Below are 22,221 nucleotides of genomic sequence, written 5' to 3' on the forward strand. Positions count from 1 at the left end.
GCGCTCGCTGCCTCCGTTAATCTTCTTAAAGTATGTATCGACCCGCTGTTCGCGTGCCTGCCGCAGCTGTGGACGCACGCGCGCGACCACGACATGCTGCGCGCCGCCGCGCTCGCTGCCTCCGTTAATCTTCTTAAAGTATGTATCGACCCGCTGTTCGCGTGCCTGCCGCAGCTGTGGACGCACGCGCGCGACCACGACATGCTGCGCGCCGCCGCGCTCGCTGCCTCCGTTAATCTTCTTAAAGTATGTATCGACCCGCTGTTCGCGTGCCTGCCGCAGCTGTGGACGCACGCGCGCGACCACGACATGCTGCGCGCCGCCGCGCTCGCTGCCTCCGTTAATCTTCTTAAAGTATGTATCGACCCGCTGTTCGCGTGCCTGCCGCAGCTGTGGACGCACGCGCGCGACCACGACATGCTGCGCGCCGCCGCGCTCGCTGCCTCCGTTAATCTTCTTAAAGTATGTATCGACCCGCTGTTCGCGTGCCTGCCGCAGCTGTGGACGCACGCGCGCGACCACGACATGCTGCGCGCCGCCGCGCTCGCTGCCTCCGTTAATCTTCTTAAAGTATGTATCGACCCGCTGTTCGCGTGCCTGCCGCAGCTGTGGACGCACGCGCGCGACCACGACATGCTGCGCGCCGCCGCGCTCGCTGCCTCCGTTAATCTTCTTAAAGTATGTATCGACCCGCTGTTCGCGTGCCTGCCGCAGCTGTGGACGCACGCGCGCGACCACGACATGCTGCGCGCCGCCGCGCTCGCTGCCTCCGTTAATCTTCTTAAAGTATGTATCGACCCGCTGTTCGCGTGCCTGCCGCAGCTGTGGACGCACGCGCGCGACCACGACATGCTGCGCGCCGCCGCGCTCGCTGCCTCCGTTAATCTTCTTAAAGTATGTATCGACCCGCTGTTCGCGTGCCTGCCGCAGCTGTGGACGCACGCGCGCGACCACGACATGCTGCGCGCCGCCGCGCTCGCTGCCTCCGTTAATCTTCTTAAAGTATGTATCGACCCGCTGTTCGCGTGCCTGCCGCAGCTGTGGACGCACGCGCGCGACCACGACATGCTGCGCGCCGCCGCGCTCGCTGCCTCCGTTAATCTTCTTAAAGTATGTATCGACCCGCTGTTCGCGTGCCTGCCGCAGCTGTGGACGCACGCGCGCGACCACGACATGCTGCGCGCCGCCGCGCTCGCTGCCTCCGTTAATCTTCTTAAAGTATGTATCGACCCGCTGTTCGCGTGCCTGCCGCAGCTGTGGACGCACGCGCGCGACCACGACATGCTGCGCGCCGCCGCGCTCGCTGCCTCCGTTAATCTTCTTAAAGTATGTATCGACCCGCTGTTCGCGTGCCTGCCGCAGCTGTGGACGCACGCGCGCGACCACGACATGCTGCGCGCCGCCGCGCTCGCTGCCTCCGTTAATCTTCTTAAAGTATGTATCGACCCGCTGTTCGCGTGCCTGCCGCAGCTGTGGACGCACGCGCGCGACCACGACATGCTGCGCGCCGCCGCGCTCGCTGCCTCCGTTAATCTTCTTAAAGTATGTATCGACCCGCTGTTCGCGTGCCTGCCGCAGCTGTGGACGCACGCGCGCGACCACGACATGCTGCGCGCCGCCGCGCTCGCTGCCTCCGTTAATCTTCTTAAAGTATGTATCGACCCGCTGTTCGCGTGCCTGCCGCAGCTGTGGACGCACGCGCGCGACCACGACATGCTGCGCGCCGCCGCGCTCGCTGCCTCCGTTAATCTTCTTAAAGTATGTATCGACCCGCTGTTCGCGTGCCTGCCGCAGCTGTGGACGCACGCGCGCGACCACGACATGCTGCGCGCCGCCGCGCTCGCTGCCTCCGTTAATCTTCTTAAAGTATGTATCGACCCGCTGTTCGCGTGCCTGCCGCAGCTGTGGACGCACGCGCGCGACCACGACATGCTGCGCGCCGCCGCGCTCGCTGCCTCCGTTAATCTTCTTAAAGTATGTATCGACCCGCTGTTCGCGTGCCTGCCGCAGCTGTGGACGCACGCGCGCGACCACGACATGCTGCGCGCCGCCGCGCTCGCTGCCTCCGTTAATCTTCTTAAAGTATGTATCGACCCGCTGTTCGCGTGCCTGCCGCAGCTGTGGACGCACGCGCGCGACCACGACATGCTGCGCGCCGCCGCGCTCGCTGCCTCCGTTAATCTTCTTAAAGTATGTATCGACCCGCTGTTCGCGTGCCTGCCGCAGCTGTGGACGCACGCGCGCGACCACGACATGCTGCGCGCCGCCGCGCTCGCTGCCTCCGTTAATCTTCTTAAAGTATGTATCGACCCGCTGTTCGCGTGCCTGCCGCAGCTGTGGACGCACGCGCGCGACCACGACATGCTGCGCGCCGCCGCGCTCGCTGCCTCCGTTAATCTTCTTAAAGTATGTATCGACCCGCTGTTCGCGTGCCTGCCGCAGCTGTGGACGCACGCGCGCGACCACGACATGCTGCGCGCCGCCGCGCTCGCTGCCTCCGTTAATCTTCTTAAAGTATGTATCGACCCGCTGTTCGCGTGCCTGCCGCAGCTGTGGACGCACGCGCGCGACCACGACATGCTGCGCGCCGCCGCGCTCGCTGCCTCCGTTAATCTTCTTAAAGTATGTATCGACCCGCTGTTCGCGTGCCTGCCGCAGCTGTGGACGCACGCGCGCGACCACGACATGCTGCGCGCCGCCGCGCTCGCTGCCTCCGTTAATCTTCTTAAAGTATGTATCGACCCGCTGTTCGCGTGCCTGCCGCAGCTGTGGACGCACGCGCGCGACCACGACATGCTGCGCGCCGCCGCGCTCGCTGCCTCCGTTAATCTTCTTAAAGTATGTATCGACCCGCTGTTCGCGTGCCTGCCGCAGCTGTGGACGCACGCGCGCGACCACGACATGCTGCGCGCCGCCGCGCTCGCTGCCTCCGTTAATCTTCTTAAAGTATGTATCGACCCGCTGTTCGCGTGCCTGCCGCAGCTGTGGACGCACGCGCGCGACCACGACATGCTGCGCGCCGCCGCGCTCGCTGCCTCCGTTAATCTTCTTAAAGTATGTATCGACCCGCTGTTCGCGTGCCTGCCGCAGCTGTGGACGCACGCGCGCGACCACGACATGCTGCGCGCCGCCGCGCTCGCTGCCTCCGTTAATCTTCTTAAAGTATGTATCGACCCGCTGTTCGCGTGCCTGCCGCAGCTGTGGACGCACGCGCGCGACCACGACATGCTGCGCGCCGCCGCGCTCGCTGCCTCCGTTAATCTTCTTAAAGTATGTATCGACCCGCTGTTCGCGTGCCTGCCGCAGCTGTGGACGCACGCGCGCGACCACGACATGCTGCGCGCCGCCGCGCTCGCTGCCTCCGTTAATCTTCTTAAAGTATGTATCGACCCGCTGTTCGCGTGCCTGCCGCAGCTGTGGACGCACGCGCGCGACCACGACATGCTGCGCGCCGCCGCGCTCGCTGCCTCCGTTAATCTTCTTAAAGTATGTATCGACCCGCTGTTCGCGTGCCTGCCGCAGCTGTGGACGCACGCGCGCGACCACGACATGCTGCGCGCCGCCGCGCTCGCTGCCTCCGTTAATCTTCTTAAAGTATGTATCGACCCGCTGTTCGCGTGCCTGCCGCAGCTGTGGACGCACGCGCGCGACCACGACATGCTGCGCGCCGCCGCGCTCGCTGCCTCCGTTAATCTTCTTAAAGTATGTATCGACCCGCTGTTCGCGTGCCTGCCGCAGCTGTGGACGCACGCGCGCGACCACGACATGCTGCGCGCCGCCGCGCTCGCTGCCTCCGTTAATCTTCTTAAAGTATGTATCGACCCGCTGTTCGCGTGCCTGCCGCAGCTGTGGACGCACGCGCGCGACCACGACATGCTGCGCGCCGCCGCGCTCGCTGCCTCCGTTAATCTTCTTAAAGTATGTATCGACCCGCTGTTCGCGTGCCTGCCGCAGCTGTGGACGCACGCGCGCGACCACGACATGCTGCGCGCCGCCGCGCTCGCTGCCTCCGTTAATCTTCTTAAAGTATGTATCGACCCGCTGTTCGCGTGCCTGCCGCAGCTGTGGACGCACGCGCGCGACCACGACATGCTGCGCGCCGCCGCGCTCGCTGCCTCCGTTAATCTTCTTAAAGTATGTATCGACCCGCTGTTCGCGTGCCTGCCGCAGCTGTGGACGCACGCGCGCGACCACGACATGCTGCGCGCCGCCGCGCTCGCTGCCTCCGTTAATCTTCTTAAAGTATGTATCGACCCGCTGTTCGCGTGCCTGCCGCAGCTGTGGACGCACGCGCGCGACCACGACATGCTGCGCGCCGCCGCGCTCGCTGCCTCCGTTAATCTTCTTAAAGTATGTATCGACCCGCTGTTCGCGTGCCTGCCGCAGCTGTGGACGCACGCGCGCGACCACGACATGCTGCGCGCCGCCGCGCTCGCTGCCTCCGTTAATCTTCTTAAAGTATGTATCGACCCGCTGTTCGCGTGCCTGCCGCAGCTGTGGACGCACGCGCGCGACCACGACATGCTGCGCGCCGCCGCGCTCGCTGCCTCCGTTAATCTTCTTAAAGTATGTATCGACCCGCTGTTCGCGTGCCTGCCGCAGCTGTGGACGCACGCGCGCGACCACGACATGCTGCGCGCCGCCGCGCTCGCTGCCTCCGTTAATCTTCTTAAAGTATGTATCGACCCGCTGTTCGCGTGCCTGCCGCAGCTGTGGACGCACGCGCGCGACCACGACATGCTGCGCGCCGCCGCGCTCGCTGCCTCCGTTAATCTTCTTAAAGTATGTATCGACCCGCTGTTCGCGTGCCTGCCGCAGCTGTGGACGCACGCGCGCGACCACGACATGCTGCGCGCCGCCGCGCTCGCTGCCTCCGTTAATCTTCTTAAAGTATGTATCGACCCGCTGTTCGCGTGCCTGCCGCAGCTGTGGACGCACGCGCGCGACCACGACATGCTGCGCGCCGCCGCGCTCGCTGCCTCCGTTAATCTTCTTAAAGTATGTATCGACCCGCTGTTCGCGTGCCTGCCGCAGCTGTGGACGCACGCGCGCGACCACGACATGCTGCGCGCCGCCGCGCTCGCTGCCTCCGTTAATCTTCTTAAAGTATGTATCGACCCGCTGTTCGCGTGCCTGCCGCAGCTGTGGACGCACGCGCGCGACCACGACATGCTGCGCGCCGCCGCGCTCGCTGCCTCCGTTAATCTTCTTAAAGTATGTATCGACCCGCTGTTCGCGTGCCTGCCGCAGCTGTGGACGCACGCGCGCGACCACGACATGCTGCGCGCCGCCGCGCTCGCTGCCTCCGTTAATCTTCTTAAAGTATGTATCGACCCGCTGTTCGCGTGCCTGCCGCAGCTGTGGACGCACGCGCGCGACCACGACATGCTGCGCGCCGCCGCGCTCGCTGCCTCCGTTAATCTTCTTAAAGTATGTATCGACCCGCTGTTCGCGTGCCTGCCGCAGCTGTGGACGCACGCGCGCGACCACGACATGCTGCGCGCCGCCGCGCTAGCTGCCTCCGTTAATCTTCTTAAAGTATGTATCGAGCGATTGGTACGTCTCTTAGACAAATTGCAATTTTTGTGTTTTTGTAATTATTTTTATTCATTTTCGATTTGAATTTGAGTTTTGCATTTGAATTTTAATTTTGAATGTGGACCTTGGCTTTAAATTTTTGCATATAAATTTTGAATTTGTATAAGGCAGATTTTATAACTCGATGATATTGATTAATAAAATAATACCCATCTTATATGTATCTCTGACTGAACCTAGATTTAGACTTATTTTTAACATGACTGGCACCCCTTTACAGTGTCAATTAGTTCTTAAGTAGTATTTAATTTTGTACGCAATATGGGTAAATGCCTGAAATAAAAGCTTTTTATTTTTATTTATTTTATTTTATTTATACCACCGGACGGATAAATTGACGGATAAAAAGGGTTATTTATAAAACATAACTATTCTTTCGATGCCAAATAACAACTTTATCGTCTCAAATGTAACCCCTTTTCCCAGGCCATAGGAGAATGTCCTCCGAACATCCGTCCCTGGATCCTCAACGTCGTCAACGACTCCACCAAACTGTCGGAGCCGGCGCACGTCTATCTTCTAGAAGATGCTCTGGATCTCTGGCTCGCCGTGCTGGAGACTTCACATGTGGCCGACGCAGCCACGCTTCAGCTTGCTGGAAACCTGTGTCCTATTCTTGGTGAGAGAAAAGTAAAACTGTCAGAAACGGCGTATAAGTTTTTAAAGACGCATATGGATCTCTGGCTCCAAAACAGCTCCGAAACCCACCTACGGAGCGGCAGCTGATAATCACGAGGTTTCATTCGGCCAAGCTTTTTGCTGAAACCCTGTGTCCTATACTTGGCGAGCGGCAGAAAAGTAAAATAAGAGGTTTGGTACATTTTAGCATGAATATAAATATGAATCACGACGACAGACTGATATAACGAAATCTTGAATTTTTGAGTTGAAACAACAATTTGGTTTAACTAATTGTTGCATCTTTTCTGATACCTCTAATTTTAGTGTCTCAAAGAATATGGATCTGTTTTAATGCAGATGAGCAATATATTTTTTTTCGTTGCAGAACAAACATCAGAGCACCTCCGCATAATAGTGTACATAATGCAAGCCTACACCCTGCTCTGCCCCGAAGAGTTCCTACTGGGCGCCGGCGGCAAGTGCATGCTGCTGTTAGAGGACATGCTCGGCGACATGCGCACTGAAGGTGGGTCAGCTCACCCCATCCTGAGTAGTCATACACTAACTACATAATAGTGTACATAATGCAAGCCTACACCCTGCTCTGCCCCGAAGAGTTCCTACTGGGCGCCGGCGGCAAGTGCATGCTGCTGTTAGAGGACATGCTCGGCGACATGCGCACTGAAGGTGGGTCAGCTCACCCCATCCTGAGTAGTCATACACTAACTACATAATAGTGTACATAATGCAAGCCTACACCCTGCTCTGCCCCGAAGAGTTCCTACTGGGCGCCGGCGGCAAGTGCATGCTGCTGTTAGAGGACATGCTCGGCGACATGCGCACTGAAGGTGGGTCAGCTCACCCCATCCTGAGTAGTCATACACTAACTACATAATAGTGTACATAATGCAAGCCTACACCCTGCTCTGCCCCGAAGAGTTCCTACTGGGCGCCGGCGGCAAGTGCATGCTGCTGTTAGAGGACATGCTCGGCGACATGCGCACTGAAGGTGGGTCAGCTCACCCCATCCTGAGTAGTCATACACTAACTACCTACTAATAGTGTACATAATGCAAGCTTACTGATCTGCCCTAAAGATTTCTTATTGGGCGTCGACGGCAAGTGAATGTAGGTTTAGCAGATGGGGTGACCCCACCTTGAAATTAACTAATATTTACTTAGTCACAACTTTGTTTATGTTTAAACGTCATAAATAAATCCTTTTATTTCCTAGGTATCCTGACGGTATTAAAAATGGCGGAGGTGTGCATCAGCGTGTCGTTCCCTGAAAGAAACACGTTCCTAGGTGTTAAGGTCATATGGCCCATCCTGCTCAGGGTTATACAGTAAGTATTAAATTTAATGTAAATACGAGGTGTCTTTATCTACGTTTAGCAATACTTTGTGAATATATGGGGCATATTGGAAATTTTTACTATGGGATCAAATCTAAGACCGCTACAAATAAATTCCTTAAATACATCGGTAGGTATCTAAATTGTATGAAACCGTCTTTTGCTTGAGTCAGTGATTTTTTGACATATTTATTTGGTTTTCTTTTTTTTTATTCTTGTAGATTATGGTGCCACATTATGTCTCAAAACAGATTCGAAATATATAGACAGAATCTGATATAAAATTAGTAATCGCTGCTGCAAAAAATGTAGAACTGAAGGTTTTTACTACTGTCAACCACTATATCCCAGACAAACCCTTCGACGATGTATTTTAGAGGAACAGGAACATAAATCCGAATAAGGAAGGAAACTACTTCTTACTACTCACACTCAGGAAGAAAAGAACTGGCATCTCGTATCGGGCTGAGTGATGTTGGTTATATTGACACCACCTTACTTCCGTAGAAAATGTTTTTTTTTGTCAGGTGGTTTTTTCTATTATTATTTTGTTGTGATACCTAAGTATAGATTCTTTAAAATAAATTTGCTTACTGCTCTAAATTCCTTGAGAATTAAAAATTACCTCCGAGTTCAGTTCATACCGTTAATATGGCCATCACCGGGCCTTATTAATATACACTGTCAGAAATAAATGGCCATTTTCCCAAGCTTTAAAAACTGATCACAAGATCTATTCCATTTGCTCGAGGGTTTTGTCGTGCCTATTAAGTTACATTAATAAATACGATATTAAATAAATGTGACGTTTGCAACCAAAAGGTACTACATTGTCGCTAGTCGATAAGGTTGATTTCGAATTGAAGCTATATGGAAATAGCGCCTTATTAACAACCGACAATAAGTACCCTTTTGGTTGAAAATGGCACAAATACTGACTTATAACTCTAACTGTTACACCGTGCGTTATATCCAGCGTCAAACCTTAACGTGGCCATATTTGACCCAGGTACCATACTAAAAAGTACGGAACCCTCGGTAAGCGAGTCCGCCTTGCACTTTTCCGGTTTTTAAAATCAGTTTTCCCCGGTTCCCAAGACCCAGGCTGTGCCTAGTTGAGAAAAATTAAAAAAAATATATTAAAAATATATTTATTTTGCACACACAAAAATGGGAATTTACAGGTGGAGTATACATGAGGTCGATTTTGCGCGCATACAGCGATAACAATATGAACAGGCGTCCCCAAACTAGGCAGCCTGTATCTTGGGCTTGGGCGACCAGTTAGTGAGTTAAAAAACTAGATTGAAAAAAAGTATGTCTAAAGGTAAAGATAGGTGCTAATGCTAATAACCTTAGCTACTAGGGATTTACGTTGGTCAGTCTGTCAGTCAAGTCTCTTAAGGCTAAGTGTCTATACCTATAGGTTAAGTGTCTTTATTAATTAAAATATATTTTTCACCTCAGCAGCTCGAACAAGCCTACTTTCGTCACTCCCTGAAGTGAGGAAAGTGCGACTTTCCTCACTCCAGGGAGTGAAGAAAGTGCGAATTTCCTCACTCCAGGGAGTGAAACAATGTAGCTTTTTAATTTAGTGAAGGCCATGAACTGCTACTTCATACTTTGTTTTTTTTTTTCCTTTTTTCTTTTTTTTTTTTTTCTGAATTATTGTGTGTAATTCGAAATACATGTTAACCTTTAATATGTTCTCACTACTGAGGTGAAAAATTATGTGTGCAACACGAGAGCTAAGTTATTTTACATCTCGTGTTTTGAGTCCCTCGCTACGCTCAAGATTCTAACTTAGGATCACTAGCTTCGCTCGTGTGTCAATTATAGAATCTTTCGCTTTCTTGGGACTCAAAATAAACACTCGCAAGAAAAACCAACTTTCCACTCTTGTTGCACAAATAACTATTTCCAGCTGGCTAGACCTGGACGACCTGCCGCTCGTGCTGTCAGTGGAGTTGTGCCTGATGTCAAGAGTCATTCTGCTCTCCACCGATCTCTTTTACAAGGTAACACAATGTTCAACGTTCAAGTTAATAAACAATACCAAGTGCGGGTAGTCCGCAAAACTCGCGCGCCTATATAGAAGATGTCGATGTCAAATTTAGCCAGTCTTCTCTGAGACCACGGGGACAACACCGTCCTCGAGACGTCGGAGGTAAATTTAAAACTTATTTTACGCGATTAAGTTCCTTCGTGAATAATAATGACAATGTTGTTTCACAGTCACAACAGTCATGAAATCAAAACGAAACTCAAAGATCAAGATCAATCAAGGCGAACTTTACACCGCTCTTTGTTAATTTTTGGAGTCATGCTTACAAAAAAACTTCATATTTATTTAATAAGATACAATGCTCTAAGCGTGAAGTGGGGGCGCTCAACGGCTTGTTGGCCCGAAGCACAGTACGCCTGCTTTTCGTGGCAGCTTTCGATACGCCGCCACGAAGTGTTGGAATAATCTGCCACCACCTATAAGAAATTGTACTTCGACAGCAACTTTTAAAAGTAAGATTAAAAAGTATTCAATTGATCTTCAAACTTCCAACACTTCGTGCGCGAGCCCGACTCGCACTTGGCCGGTTTTTTTAATTTAACTTTTACTAACTGTTACTGTTTTAACAATTATAATTTGACTAATATATAAGACTCGTATGAAACACGTGTGTTTCGGTCATTACACACATCGACTTTCTTATTGCACAATATCGCCTCAAGTGTAATGACCAACGTAGCATACTTGCATTATAATTATAATGTGGTGTTGTGATTTTCCAGGCGGTAGAAGAAGCAGCTGCCACCATGCCAGAATACGAGTCGGACCCTACGAAGGTTCTGGATAAAATTCTTCACGTGTGGACCGAAAAGATGAACCTGGTCACCCAGGTCGAACGGTGGAAAGTTGCTGGTAGGTTCAGGCATATAACAAATTTATGTTTTAGTTGATAGCATATTTTTATCAGTTAATTCGTGTTTTCCGAAGTTAATCTTAAAGCTCAAACGGTTAGGGTTGGTAAATTTTGAATCGAATATTCTTTTTTGTCACACCAGCTTGTAAAGGCTCTTGTTATTCTTTAAAATTGATGAGAAAGTTGCATTTTATCCCTAGGGTTGGCAAATTAATTTGACAACTTTGCCTTCTTGTAAAACAAATAACTAGAGAACACTCTATGATATAAAAACATCATTAAAACAACTATAGTTTGGCTCAAGAATGTCTCATTTCAAACATAGACAGACAGAATCACAGTGCTTACCCAAAAAAAAAAAAAAATCTTTGTTCTTACTTATTGTTACGGGTTGTGTTTACCAGAATAGTTTGTTTATGACGTAACGGGAAAGGAATTGGAAGGCATACATTTTTGACTAAGTGCAGTTTTGTATTGGTTTTTAAAAGCATAATCTGATTGAGTGGAACCGCGTATGAAGAACAAAATGATTTGGGAAGTTAAATTGTTTAGTTTTTAACCGACTTCAAGAATTCATAAGTATGAGGTTCTCAATTCGGTTTGTATTTTTACTATGGTTGTTATTGTTACTTCACAAATCATTTCACTTATTTTTCGACCGATTTTGAAAAAAAAAAGTATTTGATTGAAAGTATATACATACCTACACATTGGTCCCATTTTTGTCAAAACCCAGTTCTGATGAAGGGATCCATGAGGAAGCAAGGGAACTCCTCAAATCTTAAAGGTATGCATATACTGATTTTTGTATTTTCATCAACAAATCGAGCATTTACGAGTACATAGTGACATTTGACGAAGTGGAACTGCTGATGATAATCAAAACGGAACTCTTCAACGACGCATAGTTCACGTTTGGCAATTTGTCCTTCGTTACGTTTGTTAAGCAAGGTAGGTTTTTAAGCCACATTTTTGTCAAGCTCGAGTTCTGACGATGGGATCCACGAGGAATCGAGGGAACTCCTCAATTCTTGAAAGGTATACTTATAGCGATTTTTTATTTTATATCTAAAAACCAAGCATCGAACTGCTCACGAAGACCAGAATGGAACTCCTTTACGACAATAGTACATTACGATACAAGTACGAGAAGTAGGTAATTCGCACGTGTATCTTACGTTTCACAGTACATATGGCCCTTTAAACTTTTGATATAGGTACGGAAATGTACTGTAAAGGGGTCCACTGATTATCAGTCCGCCGGACGATATCAGTCTGTCAAAAATTTGACAGTTACGAACAACCGACAGGCCGATATCGTCCGGCGGACTGATGATCAGTGGGCCTTTTTAAAGATTTTTTAAAATCTTGCGGCAAATTATAATTATTATGTGTAAATTATTTACCACCATTGTGTATATGGTGGTAAATAATTTAAATGGCATTTCGAACTGTTTTGTGAAGGCGGTGTTATTTCTACTAAAGAATATTTTGTGCAGTATTTTCTTGTATTAAAGATGAAGTGTTTTCAGGGTTGGGTTTGGCGGCGTTGTTGACGACGCAGAACGCGGTGGTGTTGTCGCGCGCGCCGGCGCTGCTGCTCAACCTGGCCGAGGTGCTCAACGACGTCATGAAGACCGACGAGTGCGGGGCGCACCAAGAGTGAGTCTTATTACACATTTATTTATCAACCTGGCCGAGGTGCTCAACGACGTCATGAAGACCGACGAGTGCGGGGCGCACCAAGAGTGAGTCTTATTACACATTTATTTATCAACCTGGCCGAGGTGCTCAACGACGTCATGAAGACCGACGAGTGCGGGGCGCACCAAGAGTGAGTCTTATTACACATTTATTTATCAACCTGGCCGAGGTGCTCAACGACGTCATGAAGACCGACGAGTGCGGGGCGCACCAAGAGTGAGTCTTATTACACATTTATTTATCAACCTGGCCGAGGTGCTCAACGACGTCATGAAGACCGACGAGTGCGGGGCGCACCAAGAGTGAGTCTTATTACACATTTATTTATCAACCTGGCCGAGGTGCTCAACGACGTCATGAAGACCGACGAGTGCGGGGCGCACCAAGAGTGAGTCTTATTACACATTTATTTATCAACCTGGCCGAGGTGCTCAACGACGTCATGAAGACCGACGAGTGCGGGGCGCACCAAGAGTGAGTCTTATTACACATTTATTTATCAACCTGGCCGAGGTGCTCAACGACGTCATGAAGACCGACGAGTGCGGGGCGCACCAAGAGTGAGTCTTATTACACATTTATTTATCAACCTGGCCGAGGTGCTCAACGACGTCATGAAGACCGACGAGTGCGGGGCGCACCAAGAGTGAGTCTTATTACACATTTATTTATCAACCTGGCCGAGGTGCTCAACGACGTCATGAAGACCGACGAGTGCGGGGCGCAACAAGAGTGAGTCTTATTACACATTTATTTATCAACCTGGCCGAGGTGCTCAACGACGTCATGAAGACCGACGAGTGCGGGGCGCACCAAGAGTGAGTCTTATTACACATTTATTTATCAACCTGGCCGAGGTGCTCAACGACGTCATGAAGACCGACGAGTGCGGGGCGCACCAAGAGTGAGTCTTATTACACATTTATTTATCAACCTGGCCGAGGTGCTCAACGACGTCATGAAGACCGACGAGTGCGGGGCGCACCAAGAGTGAGTCTTATTACACATTTATTTATCAACCTGGCCGAGGTGCTCAACGACGTCATGAAGACCGACGAGTGCGGGGCGCACCAAGAGTGAGTCTTATTACACATTTATTTATCAACCTGGCCGAGGTGCTCAACGACGTCATGAAGACCGACGAGTGCGGGGCGCACCAAGAGTGAGTCTTATTACACATTTATTTATCAACCTGGCCGAGGTGCTCAACGACGTCATGAAGACCGACGAGTGCGGGGCACACCAAGAGTGAGTCTTATTACACATTTATTTATCAACCTGGCCGAGGTGCTCAACGACGTCATGAAGACCGACGAGTGCGGGGCGCACCAAGAGTGAGTCTTATTACACATTTATTTATCAACCTGGCCGAGGTGCTCAACGACGTCATGAAGACCGACGAGTGCGGGGCGCACCAAGAGTGAGTCTTATTACACATTTATTTATCAACCTGGCCGAGGTGCTCAACGACGTCATGAAGACCGACGAGTGCGGGGCACACCAAGAGTGAGTCTTATTACACATTTATTTATCAACCTGGCCGAGGTGCTCAACGACGTCATGAAGACCGACGAGTGCGGGGCGCACCAAGAGTGAGTCTTATTACACATTTATTTATCAACCTGGCCGAGGTGCTCAACGACGTCATGAAGACCGACGAGTGCGGGGCGCACCAAGAGTGAGTCTTATTACACATTTATTTATCAACCTGGCCGAGGTGCTCAACGACGTCATGAAGACCGACGAGTGCGGGGCGCACCAAGAGTGAGTCTTATTACACATTTATTTATCAACCTGGCCGAGGTGCTCAACGACGTCATGAAGACCGACGAGTGCGGGGCGCACCAAGAGTGAGTCTTATTACACATTTATTTATCAACCTGGCCGAGGTGCTCAACGACGTCATGAAGACCGACGAGTGCGGGGCACACCAAGAGTGAGTCTTATTACACATTTATTTATCAACCTGGCCGAGGTGCTCAACGACGTCATGAAGACCGACGAGTGCGGGGCGCACCAAGAGTGAGTCTTATTACACATTTATTTATCAACCTGGCCGAGGTGCTCAACGACGTCATGAAGACCGACGAGTGCGGGGCGCACCAAGAGTGAGTCTTATTACACATTTATTTATCAACCTGGCCGAGGTGCTCAACGACGTCATGAAGACCGACGAGTGCGGGGCGCACCAAGAGTGAGTCTTATTACACATTTATTTATCAACCTGGCCGAGGTGCTCAACGACGTCATGAAGACCGACGAGTGCGGGGCGCACCAAGAGTGAGTCTTATTACACATTTATTTATCAACCTGGCCGAGGTGCTCAACGACGTCATGAAGACCGACGAGTGCGGGGCGCAACAAGAGTGAGTCTTATTACACATTTATTCATTGGAAAGCAAGTGTAAGAAAACATAGTTTTTCTAGTTCCATAGTCGATAAAGATGGTACTGAATACTATTAGTTTCGTGGTATTTGAACTTTAATTTTTAACAATGGGGTTGGCAACTGTCGAATGTTTGCATATATGGCGCCATCATAGTTTGCCCCTTTTTAATGAGATTTGGCTTAAAAGGTTGGCATCCGGGATATAAAATTTCATTAAAAAAACAAGCAGGTACATTGGCGCCATCTGCTTAATATTTCGACCGGTCAACTTTATTAAAGTGATCGTATAATGTATGTACTAAATTTAATTTTTGTATATTTTCGATGGGATTAATATCGTAATGGTTTTCGAGGCACATTTGTGACAAGCATTAGGGACGGGCGATAAAAATGGAACCATGTCGCCACCGCAGTAGGTACCTACAATCGGAGTGAATAGGGATGGCTGGGGTGAATAGGGATGGTTGGGGTGAATAGGGACAAAACTGGAAATGTTGCTTACCTATTTCTTAAAAAGTATTCATACAAGTGTATCATACAAAATCTACTATCATTTTGAATCGAGCGATACAAGTTGTATATGTAGGTACATTTTAAGAAATTGTCATATAAATCACATAATTAAGTTTTACCCTTATTCACCCCAGCCATCCGTATTCATCCCAGTTGACGGTATACGTATGTGATGTATTAATGTATTGAAATAAAACTATGAAAACGGATTATATCGCGTATATTGAATTTATAATATATCCCGACGTTTCGAACTCTTTAGTGAGTCACCCGTTGACCACGAACGCTGTAAAGAGTTCGAAACGTCGGGATGTATTATAAATTCAATATACGCGATATAATCCGTTTTCATAGTTTTATTTCATGAGTAACTATCGCGGTAACCGAAGACAATATTATGTATTAATGTATTGTTTAATCCCCGCAGTAGTCTAGTGTGCGCGGGGGGCTCCCGGCCTGCCTCCCCGCTCGAGGGCCGCGGGGGCGCCGCGCGGTGGGGCGGGGGCGGGGGCGGGGGAGCCGGCACCGCCAGCACCCCCGCCCCCGCCGGCCCCGGCGCGGCCTCCCCGCACGAGCTGCGGCGCCGCGCCCTCGCCGCCGCGCACCCCGCGCACGCGCTCGACCTCCGGGCCGTCACGCACCATCAGGTACCACCACACAATAATTAGCTCAGCACCCCCGCCCCCGCCCCCGCCCCCGCCCCCGCCCCCGCCGGCCCCGGCGCGGCCTCCCCGCACGAGCTGCGGCGCCGCGCCCTCGCCGCCGCGCACCCCGCGCACGCGCTCGACCTCCGGGCCGTCACGCACCATCAGGTACCACCACACAATAATTAGCTCAGCACCCCCGCCCCCGCCCCCGCCCCCGCCCCCGCCCCCGCCGGCCCCGGCGCGGCCTCCCCGCACGAGCTGCGGCGCCGCGCCCTCGCCGCCGCGCACCCCGCGCACGCGCTCGACCTCCGGGCCGTCACGCACCATCAGGTACCACCACACAATAATTAGCTCAGCACCCCCGCCCCCGCCCCCGCCCCCGCCCCCGCCCCCGCCGGCCCCGGCGCGGCCTCCCCGCACGAGCTGCGGCGCCGCGCCCTCGCCGCCGCGCACCCCGCGCACGCGCTCGACCTCCGGGCCGTCACGCACCATCAGGTACCACCACACAATAATTAGCTCAGCACCCCCGCCCCCGCCCCCGCCCCCGCCCCCGCCCCCGCCGGCCCCGGCGCGGCCTCCCCGCACGAGCTGCGGCGCCGCGCCCTCGCCGCCGCGCACCCCGCGCACGCGCTCGACCTCCGGGCCGTCACGCACCATCAGGTACCACCACACAATAATTAGCTCAGCACCCCCGCCCCCGCCCCCGCCCCCGCCCCCGCCCCCGCCGGCCCCGGCGCGGCCTCCCCGCACGAGCTGCGGCGCCGCGCCCTCGCCGCCGCGCACCCCGCGCACGCGCTCGACCTCCGGGCCGTCACGCACCATCAGGTACCACCACACAATAATTAGCTCAGCACCCCCGCCCCCGCCCCCGCCCCCGCCCCCGCCCCCGCCGGCCCCGGCGCGGCCTCCCCGCACGAGCTGCGGCGCCGCGCCCTCGCCGCCGCGCACCCCGCGCACGCGCTCGACCTCCGGGCCGTCACGCACCATCAGGTACCACCACACAATAATTAGCTCAGCACCCCCGCCCCCGCCCCCGCCCCCGCCCCCGCCCCCGCCGGCCCCGGCGCGGCCTCCCCGCACGAGCTGCGGCGCCGCGCCCTCGCCGCCGCGCACCCCGCGCACGCGCTCGACCTCCGGGCCGTCACGCACCATCAGGTACCACCACACAATAATTAGCTCCATGCATGAATTTTTTTTTATTTTTGGATTCATAATTTATATCGTTGGAACACCGGAAATGATAAAAATACTTTTGTAAACCTTAACATTATTTTATTAAAAAAATATTTAAAATGATGAAAATTTTTGAGCGGTTGAAACGCTCGTAATTTTTGGCGCGAATTCGACAGAGCGTGATGACGTCACACGTTGGGCGGCCCGACTGACGTTTGCTACTAATGACACTAATCTGTCGAACGCGTGACGTCACGTGGCGTTTCGAGCGTTTCGCTCGCTAGCTTTTCGCGAGCAAATTTTTGTACTTTTTATTTATAATTTTAAGTAATTAAATGGTAATTTAAAAACGGAAATGCATTTGTAACATGATATAACGGTAACAAACATCCGAATAAAACATATTTCGTTCAAATATAAACTTCATGCATGAGGCTAATTGTAGAGTCATATGTAGAGTTCGCAACGTCTCCCTCCCTCTCTTACCCTCTAGATGGTCGCAGGGTTGTCCCGCTCCCGCTCCCGCCCCCGCCCCGCACGCCCCGCCGCTCCGCACCCGCCCGTACGTTTAATATGCGAGTCCGCATCCCCGAGTACTAAACTATTCTACTCCGACGTCGTACATGTTTACATCTTTAGTGCGTGGGTACCTAAACGGCCATAAAAAAAACGGTCGAACGAAAAGCCGGAAAACCCTCGCAGTAAACTTTCCCGCGCATTACTGGCTCGCGGCGGCCTAACTTATATTCCTAGCTCCCGTCGTGGCTAATACACAAAAAAAAAACATCACACTCGCTCAGTAAATGTGAAATTGCACACAGACTTAACGGAAACTATAGAAAAAGCTAGGGAGTTATGAAGTTTCTAGTTTCATAATTAACAGTTTTTTTATATTTCATTTATGTATCGCAAGTGTGATAAAAAACATTATGTGTAACTCGGGACGTAATAATATTGCAAACTCGAGTCTATAAATCGCTCCGGCAAGCCGTCGCGATTTTAACTATACTATCGTTTACAATATTTAACTTACGCCCCATGTTGCACAATGTGCAGTCGAAGGCAAATGGCTCAAAAATATGTGAACACCACTTTATTGTCTAAGGTATAAGATCGTACACATATTTTTGTAACTTTGGGAATGTATATATATTTATGCCCTTGACTGTACTATTTTTTTCAGGCAAACGAACTCCAATATTGAACACGTATCATGTGAACTTAACCCGACCCTAACTATTATTCCCAGTTGGAGACCCTCAAAGCCCAGGTGGGTCCGGAGACCTTCGACCGAATCCTGCAGTCCACCGACAAGGAGACCTTGCAACAGATCAGGGAATACATACCTATTTGAATACATCTCATATAACGGAAGGTTAGGCCTTTAAATCACCGCTCGAGTTATAGTTATCATTTCTGTACATAGTATTCGTTTGTCTGTCATTTTTAATTGTCTACTCTCAGTTGCTCAAAGGTTGACTGGAAGAGATCCCTTACAGGGATAAGTTCGCCTTTGTACATTGTATACTTTCTGTTTAATTGTATATCTTAACCTGTCTTATGTGCAATAATGTGTTTACATACATACATACATACATTCGTAACCACAACCAAGAAAATTTCAACTTTACTTAAATTTTATGTACCTATTTATTTATTACGTAAAACAATTTTTGACCTCCTCCTTTAAAATACCTCATATTATGCAGTTATTTGTGCAACATGAGAGGAAAGTTAGTTTTTCTTGCGAGTGTTTATTTTGAGTCCCGAGAAAGCGAAAGATTCTAAGTTAGAATCTTGAGCGTAGCGAGGGACTTAAAAACACGAGATGTAAAATAACTTTGCTCTCGTGTTGCACATATAATTTTTCACCTCAGTAGTGAGAACATATTAATGGTTAAAATGTCTTTCGAATTACACAGAATAATACAGAAAAAAAATGAAATTGTAATAGAAGTATGAAGTGGCAGTTAATGGCCTTCACTAAATCAAAAAGCTACTTTGTTTCACTCCCTGGAGTGAGGAAAGTCGCACTTTCCTCACTCCAGGGAGTGACAAAAGTAGGCTTGTTCGAGCTGCTGAGGTGAAAAATCAATAGTGCCTTAGCGGTGGTACAATGGTTCCATAACATATGTATGTTAACTGACTGTTAACATAGCACATACCATCGAGTTTTCCAGTTGATGTAAAATTGTCTTCCTATGATATTCTTTCCTTTCTAAAATTTGTTAAAAACTTACGTTGTCAGTGTACAAGTATTGCTTAAATTTAGGAGGATTTTTATAATAATTTGTCTAATGAACTTTCTATAACGCGAACGGTGATTGAAAAGTTCCTAAACGAGTCATTTACGTTGCGTCTTATATCGTTTTATTAAATTTTAAAGTAATTACAATTCTAGCATGTTCCATCTGTACTTTTACTATTGCAGGAAAAATCTTGTATTTTAATAAGATGCGACGCAATATTATTTCATTATTTGAAACCGATTATCGTTTTTAAGATGTACATTTTGTATCACTATATTTGTTATTAGTTTCGTTATTTAAAAAAAAACGAGTATTTTCTATACAGATATAGACTGACGATAAAACATGTTTTTTGTTAAAAATTGCAGTACATTTTTGTTATTTTAAAAATTACGTTGTATAATAAATAATAATTAACATGTATATGATTGTGATATACTTACAATTTCCTATAATAGCTTTAAATATAGGAGGAATGGCATTCTGTAAAAGTCATTTGTATGGATCGATGATTTAATAGATAATAAGTAAAAACACTTTAGAGTTGTGTATTCTAATGGTGAAAGTACAGAATGCCAAGCTAGTTGTAGAAATTTTAATAACAAAACTTCCATGAGACACAGACATATTAAATATACTAATAGCATGTCGAGCGTTTTTTGACTTATAATACGTGAGTGACCCGTTATTAATATATTTAATATAGTTGTAGAAATATGAATAATGCACATGACTAATAGAAACCAAATGCAGCTGTAGTCGAAATAAATTATGTTTAAAAGTGAATCCGTGTAATGGAAGGCTTTTAATAACAGCAAAATACGGGCCTTGAAGAGTTTTTATTCAACAATAAGAAGGGCCTGTTTGAATATTCGAGCATTTGAAAAGTAATTAGGTATCCTTAACAAATTATACTTATCAAATATCAGTGTTATAATTGACATCCTCTATTAAAAATAAAAGTCGAATATCGCTTGACGTGTTTCGATTCGTTTCGAGTAATGGTGTTTCCTGGCAGCTATAGTTGGTTAAACCAAATTTTCAGTAAATAAGAACAAAAAAAACTATACTCATCCTTTTCTTTTGGGTGCTAGTACTAATGAAATGAGACAGTCCTTTGACAAACTATATATAACATTATATAACTGCGAGTCTAGGAGCACCATTACGCACACAACCAACACAAAATATCGAAACATGTCGAGCAATATTCAACCAAAATTGCTTGAGTGATGCTATTTTTAATACCTTTGATTTTGATAGTTTTCTAATTAATGTTGTCATTTTTAAGAATCCTATTTGCTAGTTTTCGAAAATTGTGGTTCTAGCTCTAACTAAACACTTGCAATAAACTGTATTTTATCATTAGATATAGAAAACTATGCTACTAATATCGTAGACTCGCATATATAAAATTTTCATCATTGTTGAAGCATTTTACATAGTATTGTAATGTTGAAATTGGCAAATTCTAACGAATATCGACTTATAATATGACATCTAACTGTAGTTCTGCTGTGCCTCTTACCTTTTTTACGCCGTGTATGTATTTTGTAAATATAAGTCTTACGAAATGTTTTAATACAGAACAAAAATAAAGGATCAGTACGTTTTTATAATTTCAACTTGTATTTCTTCAAACACCATAGCGCATAGAAATCGGGGCACTTGTACGCTAATTTCAATATTATGTGCGCCGATTTTATTGCCTTTGAGTGTACAAATGTGTAAAAATGAAGATAAAAACAGACTGCTGTGGATATAATATACATTTAAAACTTCCTTGAAAGCACGTAGTTTGCTTTAATTAAACAACTAGTGTCACCACATTTGGCGAAGACGAATCAGCCTGAGTCTCAGAAAAAATGAATGAATGAATTTGACGAATTATATCTCGAATAATAATTTTAAAATACATCCCGGTCTATCAATGATGATGGCTTGATTTCATTAATACTTAAAACTATTGCGATAACAGACAATATTGCGGTAGGTGCGATTTTTTTTTTTTATAAATACGTTTACACGACTTTACAGTAAACCAATACGTCATGAAACTAACACATAACAACATAGAATCATTACACTAAGTATTACATTACATTTCACACACGGATACGCGATAGGTTAACTATTGCGATAACAGACAACTTTGTTTTAAGTGCGATAAATACGTGATACGATTCGCTATGATGAATTATTTAAGTCATCGATCAAACGGTACAAATGATTTTTCAAATAGGGAGCGTGCATGAACTGTAGGGGGCAGCACAGGACCCTGTTTATTGGCGCTATGGATGGTATCGAAAGGATGTCAATCTCTATATACGAAAAGTGTCCATCAAAAAAACAGTAAATAGGCGGCGCCACCATACACTGAAGTACCTAGTATTTTATATAGATGTGCACCCGTGCGACCGTGAGGGACAGAACATAAACAATGCGACAAAATTAAAAACACGTTTTTACATTCCTGACAACATACCAGAAACAACCTACGTAATTTGGTCGGGTTATTTGCTGCCCCTCCCCCAATTTCATCTCTACATTATACCTCCATGGTTCAAGTCATAGAGTCTCTTATATATTACAATACTCTGGTCTCAGAGCCTACCTAGCGCCACCGGAGAGATTAGGAACTATTATTTATAGCTGAAAGCTGTCACTTTTGAAACAATTCTGCCATAAGAGATTGACATCCTTTCTATACCATCCATAATTGGCGCGAAGTGTAAATGTTAAGTTTAAGCTTCCAATGTAGCCCACAAGATGGTAGAACCTACACACAAGAAAACGTAAACTGTAGAAGGCAGCACTTATTGCTTCGGCGTGAAGTGTTATCGATTCAGGCCACAGGATGGCATTAGTGGCATACCCTCCTACGCGCACGGCCGCTATCATGAAACGTCCTCGGCTCAAGCAGATTCAGCGTCAAGTGTTGTGACACCTTTAGACGTCAGCATGCATATAAGTTTAAGGAGACTTTATAATACGATTTCATTGTACTATAATATGTAAATTTAATAAATTGGTCGTAAATTTTACTGAAGTGCCA

General features: G+C 48.3%; 1 protein-coding gene across 1 annotated transcript in view; it reads left to right on the forward strand.

Moving 5' to 3' along the window:
* Window positions 1-22,221, forward strand: part of LOC134748836 (importin-11) — a 56,610-nt gene extending 34,389 nt beyond the window's left edge. Inside the window, exons 12-19 of the mRNA XM_063683645.1 lie at window positions 6,025-6,217; window positions 6,605-6,745; window positions 7,454-7,565; window positions 9,499-9,592; window positions 10,362-10,491; window positions 12,025-12,154; window positions 15,525-15,744; window positions 18,167-22,221. Coding sequence (XP_063539715.1) covers window positions 6,025-6,217; window positions 6,605-6,745; window positions 7,454-7,565; window positions 9,499-9,592; window positions 10,362-10,491; window positions 12,025-12,154; window positions 15,525-15,744; window positions 18,167-18,271 — 1,125 coding nt within the window. The 3' untranslated portion in view covers window positions 18,272-22,221. The remainder of the gene's footprint in view (window positions 1-6,024; window positions 6,218-6,604; window positions 6,746-7,453; window positions 7,566-9,498; window positions 9,593-10,361; window positions 10,492-12,024; window positions 12,155-15,524; window positions 15,745-18,166) is intronic.

This window comes from Cydia strobilella, chromosome 17, assembly GCF_947568885.1.
Source record: "Cydia strobilella chromosome 17, ilCydStro3.1, whole genome shotgun sequence".
In the NCBI taxonomy this organism is placed as follows: Eukaryota; Metazoa; Arthropoda; class Insecta; order Lepidoptera; family Tortricidae; genus Cydia; species Cydia strobilella.